General features: G+C 44.5%; 1 protein-coding gene across 3 annotated transcripts; it reads left to right on the top strand.

Moving 5' to 3' along the window:
* Positions 1–1,504: 1,504 nt before the first annotated feature.
* LOC130829338 (28S ribosomal protein S18c, mitochondrial-like) lies at positions 1,505–1,936 on the top strand. 3 transcript variants are annotated; one of them, XM_057695738.1, is made up of 2 exons: positions 1,505–1,660; positions 1,742–1,936. In XM_057695738.1, the coding sequence occupies exons 1-2, from the start codon at positions 1,505–1,507 to the stop codon at positions 1,934–1,936; spliced, it is 351 nt and encodes a 116-aa protein (XP_057551721.1). The 3 variants fall into 3 exon arrangements, with proteins under 3 accessions (XP_057551721.1, XP_057551723.1, XP_057551722.1); XM_057695740.1 differs by having other exon boundaries at positions 1,800–1,932; XM_057695739.1 differs by having other exon boundaries at positions 1,505–1,746; positions 1,805–1,925.
* Positions 1,937–10,405: the final 8,469 nt, after the last annotated feature.

The raw sequence follows: 10,405 nt of genomic DNA, 5'->3' as shown, positions 1-10,405 counted from the left end.
TGTAACTAGAAGCATTTCCTGTAGAGTCAGGAGCAAAGCAGAGATTTCCACTAAAGCCATCATTATTAATACTGTTCTGGAAGTGCTGGCCCATACGATTAGAAAACAGAAAGAAATAAGAAGTATAAGAACAGGAAAGGAGAAAGCAAAATTATCATTATTTTTAGAGGATGTGATGGTATACCTGGAAAACACAAGATAACTTACTCGAGAATTATCAATAAAATTATTCAACATCAGGAAAATAAGATGACTGGTTATATGGCTGATATACAGAAGTGAGTAGCTTTCTTACATGCAATCAGCAACCAGTTAGAAAATATAAGAAGAGATTTCATTCATATGAGTGACAACACAAAACACAACTATTTTAAATGTGCTAAATCTATAAGAAGGATGCTTTAGCATGCTGCTGAAGGACTTCACAGCCTGAATAAATATAAAGACATATCCTGGTTTTGAATAGGAAGATGTACTGTTGTAAAGATGTCAGTTCTCACAAATCATTCATATTTATAGTGATTCCAATTTTTAAAACATACTGAAAGAATTGCTTTTGGAATAAGATGAGCTGATTCTAAAGTTCACATTAAAAAAAAAAGCATGCAATAATAGTCCAGGGGGAGGGTGGGTGGGGGGAAAGAAAGTGAGGATAGACTCCTTGCCGAACATTAAAACATAATGTAGTTTCTTAGATATGACACCAAAACCACAAACAACAAAAGGGAAAAATGGATAAATTGGACTTCATCAACATTAAAAAGTTTTGTGCTTCAAAGGACATCATTAAGAAAGTGAAAATACAACTCACAGAATGGGAGAAAATATTTGCAAATCATATATCTGATGACAGAATATATAAAGAGCTCTTACAACTCAATAGAAAAGGTAAGTGATTAAATTTTTAATGGGCAAATAATTTAAATAGAAATGTATCTAAATAAGATATATAACGTTCAATAAGCTCAGGGAAAGATGTCCTACACTATTCGTCATTAGGGAAATGCAAATCAAAACCACAACCTGATGCCACTTCACACCCACATGGAGTGCTAAGATCAAAAAGACAAACATTAACAAGTGTTGGTGAGAATGTGGGGAAACTGGAACCCTCATACCGTGCTGTTAAGAATCTAAATTAATGCAGTCACTTTGGAAAACATTCCAGCAGTTCTTTAAAATGTTCAGCAGACTTACCATGTGACTCAGCGGTTCCACTCCTATACATATGCCCAAAAGAATTGAAAATATATACCTACACAAAACCTTGCACACAAATGCTCATAGCAGCCTTATTTGTGATAGCCAAAAAGTGGCAACAATCCAAATGTACACCACTTGATGAATGGGTAAATAGAACGTGGTAGAACCATACAACAGAATATTATACACACCAATAAAAAAGGAATGAAGCGGAGTCCTGGGGCCAACAGGGGAAGCACACCGGAAGGGACTTGTCAGGACGATTTGGAAAAGAGGGAAGGAAGAGGTGGGGCAATGAACCATGGCAGCTATGGTAGCTTTCTGTGGTGGTCTAGGGAGGAGAAAGTTGACGCACTTCGTGACGGCTGCGGTCTGCCTCACAGATTCTAGAACTCATTCAGTGCTGTGGAGAAGTTGTTCACGATATAAACAGGTAACCAGCAATGAGGACCTGCCTGTTCCAATGGAAAATCCTTATAAGGAGCCTCTGAAAAAATGTATCCTGTGTGGAAAACATGTAGATTATAAGAATGTACAGCTTTTATCCCAGTTTGTTTCTCCATTTACTGGATGCATTTATGGAAGACATGTAACAGGTCTCTGTGGGAAGAAACAAAAAGAAATCACAAAAGCAATTAAGAGAGCTCAAATAATGGGGTTTATGCCAGTCACATACAAGGACCCAGCATATCTCAAAGACCCTAAAGTCTGTAACATCAAATACAGGGAGTAAATCATATAAAGTTACCATCAATAAATTTATTTTACAATAAAAAAAAAAGGAATGAAGCACTGACACATACCTCAACATGAATGAACCTTGAAAACATTACGCTAAGTGAAAGAAGTCAGTCACAAAATGCCCCATACCATATAATTCTATTTATGTGAAATGTCCAGAATAGACAAATCTATAGAAACCAAAGAAGATTAGTGATTGCCAGAAGCTAGGGGCAGAAAGGAGTAGAGAGTAACTGCTAATGAGTACAAGGTTTCATTGTGGGGTGATGGAAGTGTTGTGAGATTGGATAGCAGTGCTGGTTACACAACTCTGTGAATATACTATAAAACACTGAGTGGTATACTTACAGGGGTGAATTTTATAGTATGTGAATTATATTTCAGTAAATCTGTTATTAAAAAATAGTGGAAAACTCTGGTAAGCAAAACACCTCAGAAGACTAGACAAGATACAATTACCCACTAGAATTTAGTATATAATCAAGGTGGCATTTCCAATAAGAGGAAAGATGGATTCTTCTGAAAATGAGGCTGGAACAACATTCCTTGTGTGGGGGGAGGGTGCGGGCAGTGAGGAGGGCAGCGTTTGGAATCTTACCTTGCACCTTTCAACTAAGTACATCCAGATGCACCCAAGACTTAAATGTAAAATTTACAGCCATAAAAGCATGAGAATTAAACAGGAGAACTTTTTATGGCTAATGGGAAGCTGCTGCATAACACAGGGAGATCAACTCCATGATGGGTGATGCCGTAGAGGGCTGGGATAGGGAGGGTGGGAGGGAGCCGTGGGAGGGAGGGGATATGGGGATATATGTATACATACAGCTGATTCACTTTGGTGTACAGCAGAAACTGGCACAACGCTGTAAAGCAATTATATTCCAATAAAGAGCTTTAAAAAAAAAGATGTTTTTAAAATCTCAAAGTGCGAAAGTCAAGACACAAAACACAAAGGCCTCAAAGGAAAACAAAAGGTATAAATTTGACTTACAAGCATTTTAAATTTCAACATGGAAAAAAATCAAAAGACAAATAATAAACTGGACAAAATATTTATAAAAATATAACACAGATTTCCAATATCCTTGTTATATAAAAAGATTGTATGTATCACTCACTTAAAAAAAAAAAAAAAAAGCAAACCACTAGAAGAATAAACATGAACAGTCCATTGCCAGAAATTAAAATATAAAAATAAAAAGATGTCAAACTTCACTCTTCATTAAAGAAATGTACGTTAAAACAGTGACTAAATACCATTGTCATCTATCAGGTTAGCCAAGATGAAGAAGTTGCTAAAATACTGCATATTCAAAGGTGTGAAAAAATTGGCACAGTTGAAAAGCTTATGTCCACACAAACACCTACACACAGGTGTTTATAGCAGCTTTATTCAGAATTGCCAAACCTTGGAAACAACTAAGATGTCCTTCAACAGGCAATGGCTGTACAAACTGTGGTACCTCCATACAATGGACTATTATACAGCAAAAAAAAAAAAAAAAAAAAAAAAAAAATGCTACCAATCTGAAAAGGCTATATATATGATTCCAACTATATGACCTTCTGGAAAAGGCAAAACTACAGAGACAGTAAAAATATCAGTGTCTTCTAGGGGTTTGGGGTGGGGAAGAGAGAGGGATGAATAAGCAGAACAGACAGGATTTTTAGGGCTGTGAAACTACTGTGTATGATAATATAATTGTGGATACATGTTATTATACATTTGTCAAAACCCACAGAATGTATAAGCCAAGAGTGTATCCTAGTGTAAACTAGGGACTTCGGGTAATAATAAAGTATCAACATTGGTTCATCAATTGTAACAAACATACCACAGTAACATAACAAGGATGTAAGAAGGGGACTATGGGAAGGAGGTACGTGAGAACTGTGCTTTCTGATCAATTTTTCTGTAAACCTAAAACTGCTCTAAAATAAAAAAGGCTACAAAATTTTTAAAATTGCACTGGTACATTAGTGGTAGGCGTGTAAACTGGCACAATCCCTTTAGAGCAAAAGTTGACAATACCTTCCAAAAATTTTTAAACACATGCCCTTTCACACCAACACTGCTTCTCAGACTTGATCTTACATATATACTCACAGGTAGGAAGTGACATTTATACAAAGACATTCATCAGTTCTGTCTGCAATAGCAAAAGATAGGAAATGACCTGGTGGTAAGCAGAATAATGCCTCCACTGAAGTGTCCACATGCTGACCCTCAGAACCTGTGCACATGCACGGCAAAGGAGAATTAAAGTTGCAGATGGAATTAAGATGGCTAAACAGCTGACCTCAACATAGGGAGATTATCCTGGATTATCTGGGTGGGCTCAATGCAATCATAAGAGTCCTTAAAAGCGAAAGAGGGAAGCATAAAAGGACAGTTAGAATAATGGGACTTGAGAAAAAACCCTGTCTCTGGTTGCTGGCTTTGAAGATGAAGGAAGAGGACATAAGTCAAGGAATGCAGGTCTAGAAGTGTCTAGACGCGTCTGTAAGCTAGAATGGACAAGGAAACAGATTCTCCAAATCGATTTGGATACTCCCAGAGTATCCAAAGGGAAGGAAATCCTGCCAACACCTTGATTTTAGCCCAGCAAGACTCATTTTGAACTTCCAGTGTACAGAACTGTAGGATGATAGATCTGTGCTGTTTTAAGCCACTAAATGGGTGGTGATAAATAAATAAAACTAATCCAGACTACATGCCTATCTGTAGAGGACTGCATTTATTCGGCTGAATAAATGCAGTGTAATACTATGTGGCCTTAAAAAGAATGAGGTAGCTTTATACATACTGATAGTGAATTAGTTTCAAGACACATTGTTTAGTAAAAACAAGAACAACAACAACAACAACAAAATGCCAAGTTCAAAATCCAGGTAGATCCTTATACACGCATAGACTATCCCTGGAAAGATACACCAGAACCTGGTAATATTTATTGCCACCAGGGGAGGAGAAATGGGCAATAAGAGGTTCAAATAAGGGACTTCCCTGGTGGTCCAGTGGCTAGGACTCTGCTTCCACTGCAGGGGACATAGGTTTGATCCCCGCTCAGAGAACTAAGACCCTGCAAGCTGAGCGGCCAAGAGGTTCCAATGAGACACTCACTTTTCACTGAATTCTCTTTCATGGGTTGTGGCTTTTGTTTTTTGGTGTGGTTTGGGGGTTTTTTTGTTGTTGCTTTTGTTTGGCTTTTGTTTTTTTAAATTATGCACAAGCATAATTTAAAGGGAAATTTAAGAGGGAAAAACTACTTTTAAGTAAAGTGAGAGAGCTCTGAGGGAGAGAGCTCTGCTCAGTCTTAAGTGAGTTTGTAGCGTTTTCATCTTTTCCATGACGGTTGACTGAATGCCTTCCGCAAGTGGCGCACATGCCTTTTCTTGTTTACTCTTCCTAACAGCCCTGACAAGTCGGTGTGTTATTATCCCTAGCCCTGGCTGGGGTGCTGAGGCTCAGAGACCAAACTGCACAGCTGGTAAGTTTGCAGCTGGATTTTAAAGCCTGGTCTTCTGGCTCCAGGGTTCTCTCCTCAAACCACTGCACAGTCGTTGCTGGTTCTAACAGCTGCAGTAGGGGCCAGCTCAACTCTCGGATGCTACCACGCAGAGCTGTGGGACAAGGATTTCAACCCTCTCCGGTGCCTTCTTTCGGGTCCCTTTCCCAGATCTCTGAGTTGAGGAGAAGGTCAGCCTCCAGAGGGGGCCTGCCTACCCTGCTTTCTGGGTTCAGCCCACCTTCTCCCGTTACATCTCTCAGCAAAGCTCCCCCTGAGCCTTCTGGGGATAGGCCGCTGCCCGCAGTCACCGTGGCTCTAACTGTTCTCGCTGGTGGGTTCACATTGCAGTCGGCCCAGTGCAGCCACCTGCTTTCCTCATGCAGAGATGAAACTCCAGAGATGACGGGCCTCCGAGTAGCATTACATCTTGAACAAATAAGGCTGCCCTGAGATTTCTCATTCCTATGAGCTTGGGGCTGGAGATGAAGGGGGTTTCCCCTTGTCTGTCGTAAACTTACAACTCTGGACCCACAGTCCCCTTTCCCGGGCCTCACTTTCTGGTAAGATGGAGATCAGATTCCCAAGCCGCCTGGACAGATGTTGCAGGGCCAGTTACCTATTGGGAGCACTGTTTAAATACAGCCAAACTGCCTTTCATGTTGAGGATCTCAAAGCATTTTAAAATGAGTAATTAATGAAGTTCAACCTCCAGAAAAAGCAAGAATTATTATCTTCATTTTATAAATAGATCAATGGTCACACAATCAATGGCAGATGTAGGAAACAGATGTAAGAATTCTGCTTTTGTCCCTGGCTGCAGCCACTAAATCCCACTTCTGGTATCACTGACAGACCTTTTTTCTGTTCTCTGACTTCTGGCCAAAGACATGGAATTGGCCTTTATATGTTTCCACTTAAAGGTCTGAATTCTATGTATGGTTCATATGCCTTTGATATGTCTGGAATTTATAAAAGAAAGGGAGAAGAATGATATTTGATGCTTTTCAGAGATCGTGTTGAGACTGAGCCTTATATAGTGGGTCAAATGCCAATAAAGGGAGGAAAAAAAAACCCGCTTACCAGATCTTCAGGAAGTTCACTTTATTCTCTCTCTCTGAAAGAACTCTTTCTGTTAAAATTAAATAGAGTGTATCTTTAGTCACCAAAATGATTGCTCTGGGGATAATGAAAGTCACCACTTATTGAGCGCTAACTGTGTGCTAAGCACCGCTCTATTTACTCGAATACACTGTATTGTGTGATTCTCACAAACAGCTGAGAAGGTTTTCGTTATTCGGTCATTTTATAGATAATATAACTGGTCTTAGGGATAGAAGATGGGTTGAAGAGAAAGCAAAGAAAAGAAAGAGAAAGCTCAAAGGAAATTAAGCAAAAATGATTGGATATATACTCTGTGCCAGGGGTGTATTGTGATAAAAACAAAGATGGAGACATGAGAAGTTCATAAAATAGCTCCAGATTCCTGCTCTCAAGGAGTTTACAGCCTCGTGGGTCATTGAGGGTGAGGGCTGAAGTGATGAGCATGTAAAAAGACAAATAATGTCAATACAACTCAGTAGAGAAATATTTATTATTAAGCTCCTGGTGTGTGTTAGACCCTGCATGCCTTGCAGGGGACCGTCCCTCTTCTCATGGAGCTTATAGTCTAGCGGGAAAGTCAGCCATTAATCAATCACATAGATTCAAAATTGTGCTTGAGTGGAGTAGAAGACAGCAGATGGCTTATAGCCTGACAAAGAATTAGTATCCAGAATACATAAAGAACTCCTACACATGATAAGAGAGAATCCAATAGAAGCACTGTCAAATAAACCCAAGGGCAATTTTAAAAAGACGAAAGGCAAATAGCCAATAAACAAATGAAAGTATGCTCAGTCTCTCTTGTAAACAGGGAATTGCAAATTTAAACACTGGAACACCATTTCACACCCACCAGGTTGGCAAAAGTTTTAAAGTCTGACATTACCAAGTGTTGTTGAGGAAGCCAAGCATGGGAACTCTTATTTATTGCTATGGAAGTGCACATTGATACAACCACTTTGAAGCATTGTTCAGCCATGCCCAGTAACTTCACATGACCTGAGCCCAGCAATTCCATACCCCAGTATCTACCCAGGTGGCTCACTTTCACACAAGGGGATGGGCATAAAAAAAATATTAATTGTAGCATCGTTTCTAACAACAAAAAATGAGAAAACAAGCTGAATTTCCTCCAGAAGGAGATGGGTAAAGTGTGGTGAACCATCCAGTTGGGACCCTAACCAGCAGTGAAAATGGACCATCCAGAACTACATGTATCAGTGTGGCTACATTTCAAAATCATAATGCTGAGTGAAAAAAGCAAGTGACACATGATCTATCCAGTAAATGCTGTTTCTTCAAAGTTTACAAACCTGCCAAACAATTCTATGAAGTGTTTACAGGCACAAACATACGTAGCAAGAAATACGAAAGCATATATGAGAATGATAAACCCCAAACGCAGGAGAGCAAGTACCTTAGGGGAGGGACAGAAATGGGTTCAGAGGGCTCCACCTAGATCTGTAAAGTTTTATGCCCTTAAAAAAAGATTTGAAGAAAATACGGCAAATGTTAAACTTTGGCAAGGAGAGGGGTGCCGGGGAGGGGTACAGAATAAACAGGTGTTAAGGATATTATTCTCTATAGTTTTTTTATATACTTGGATCTATCAAAGGAGAATTCAACTGAATTGGAAGTGGGTGAGGGAGGGGTCAGGGAAGGGAGTCTCTGAGGAAGTGTTGCTTACCTAGGATGAGAGCCAAAAACTGAGTAGCCGAGAAAGGGCAGAAAGGTACATCCAGAGAGAAGAGGCTGTACAAGGACGCTGGCATGGGAAGGTGAACACAGAGGCTGGGAACTGAGACCCCCCGTGTGGCCAGAGTAGAGGGAGGAAGAGGCTGGGGCTGGGGGTGCATGTGGGGGATGGTGCACAGACCACGCAGGCCTTCAGAGGCTAGCTTGAAAGATGAGGTCTTTATGCCAAATAAACTAAAGCAGAAGGGATAGAAAGCATGGGGGGTCCAGAGACACTTCATTCACTCAGCCAGAAAGCAGAACAGGGAAGGCCGTTTGAAGAGGCGACTCACATCTTGAGCTCTGGAGAATCAGTAAGAAGAAGCCAGCTGGGGGAGCTGGGGAGTGAGGCCGTAAACTCCCTTGATAGGGCCCCAGAGCAGTAAAGATACTGCAGACCTTAAACTGTGTGGTCCCAGCCTGGTCCAGCACCCAGGGCTAGCTCCGAAAGGTGTCAGAGAGAAGATGGCAGCGGGGCGTGCCCATGAAGACAGACAGGGCTTGGAGTCCCAGGCCGGGCAGCCTTAAGCAGCGTAAGGCATGGCCAGCGTCACGGTGGGTACTCACTCTAGCGGTGTGTGGAGGCTGGCCGTGAAGGAGGCAGGAGGGCAGCAGGGAGATCTTCGAGGGGAATGTGTTACCAGCCAGCGGGAGAGGGACGCCTAAACCGGGCCGGCTGGAATTAGAAGGAAGACACGGAGAATGCCTGGAGAGCTGTCTGGAGGGGCGAGGGTCTAGGGTGATGGCACTGCCACCACTGAGACGGGCCAGACGCGGCGAGCTGGAGACGCGTGCGGGGCGGCCCGAGTGCAACTGTCCGCCGGGCCCGCGGGGAGATGCGCGCGCCGAGGGCTGCGGACCGAGCCGGGAGGGGGCGGTGCCTCCCGCGGGGGGTCATCGCTGGTCCGAGCGCGTAGACGAGGAAGCCGAGTGTGTCGCTGGCGACTGGAAGGAATGAGATGGGGGCGGGCGCTGGGGAGAGCGGGCAGGAGCGGGAAGACCCCGCCGACGCCGAGCGGCCGCCGGGAGGTCAGCCCCGCGCGGGGCTGGGCGGGCCGGGGCGCGGGGGCCGGCAGGCGCTGGGGAGCCGACCCGCGCCGGGCCCCCCCCCCCCCGCAGCGCCTCGGGCAGCCCCGGCCAGCCCCGCCACCCCAGGCCCCCGCGTGTGCAGGCCGCGCCTCCCCACCGCCCGCGGGCCCGGCGACGTCACTGCGGCTCTGGCGCGCGCTCGTGGAGGCACGCGCGGAGGCGGCGTGGCGCGGGCATCTTCCCGGGAGGTCCCGGTCCTCGCAGCCCGCGGCCGCGTTCTTGGCCCTCCTCCAGGGGAACCTCGATTTTTCAAACTCGGGAAGGCCGGCTGTCCTTCGGCTACCGATAAGGACGCGAGCGCCTGGTCAAAGATTTTCACAATGCCCGGAAAGCAATAGCCGGACCCGGGAAAGACTAATAATAGCCGCCAGCTAGAGCTCCGCTCGTGTGCTCAGCGGTCTTAAGAACAATAATGACAGCAACCACAATAGCCACCGTTTATTGAGCGCTTACTCTGTGCCAGGCACTGTTAAGCGCCTTGCAGGCAGCACCTCTCGGAGGTAAGTACCATTATTACCCCTATTTTGCAGGGAACCGGGGCACAGAGAGGTTTAGTAAGTTGCCCCAGGCACACAGCTAGCTGATGTCAGTGCCAGCACTCCAGCCCAGGCTGTCTGACCCCATGACATCGTCAGGCCAACCCACTAAGGCCGGGATCATTTTCTCCATCTTAAAGATGAGGAAGTTAAGGCACATGGAAATGTAAGTACCTTGCCCAAGGTCACCTAGCTGGAAAATGGATGCGGCAGAAAGCGAACCCAGGGCTCCTCTCTGCCCGCAGAACCCGCGGTCTTGGCCAAAGGCGATGCCACTCCCAGACCACCTCCGACAGGCCCGCAGGCTTTGGCGCCGGGTCCCCAGAGGCGCAGCCGCCGTGGGACTTTGGGTGGGTTTCCGCGGCCTCCAATCCCAGATGAAGCGGATGTTTCCGAGCATCGTCTCCGCTCAGCCCACGGGCGTCAGGCAGGGGCGCGTCTCCCGAAGTCCGGTCGGGGGGCCGGGCCGCGCGGTCCCCTGAAGCG

The sequence above is a fragment of the Hippopotamus amphibius genome, chromosome 9 (genome assembly GCF_030028045.1).
Source record: "Hippopotamus amphibius kiboko isolate mHipAmp2 chromosome 9, mHipAmp2.hap2, whole genome shotgun sequence".
Taxonomy (NCBI): domain Eukaryota; kingdom Metazoa; phylum Chordata; class Mammalia; order Artiodactyla; family Hippopotamidae; genus Hippopotamus; species Hippopotamus amphibius.
Note: the sequence above shows the minus strand (reverse complement) of the source record. Positions and strands in the feature narration are given on the sequence as shown.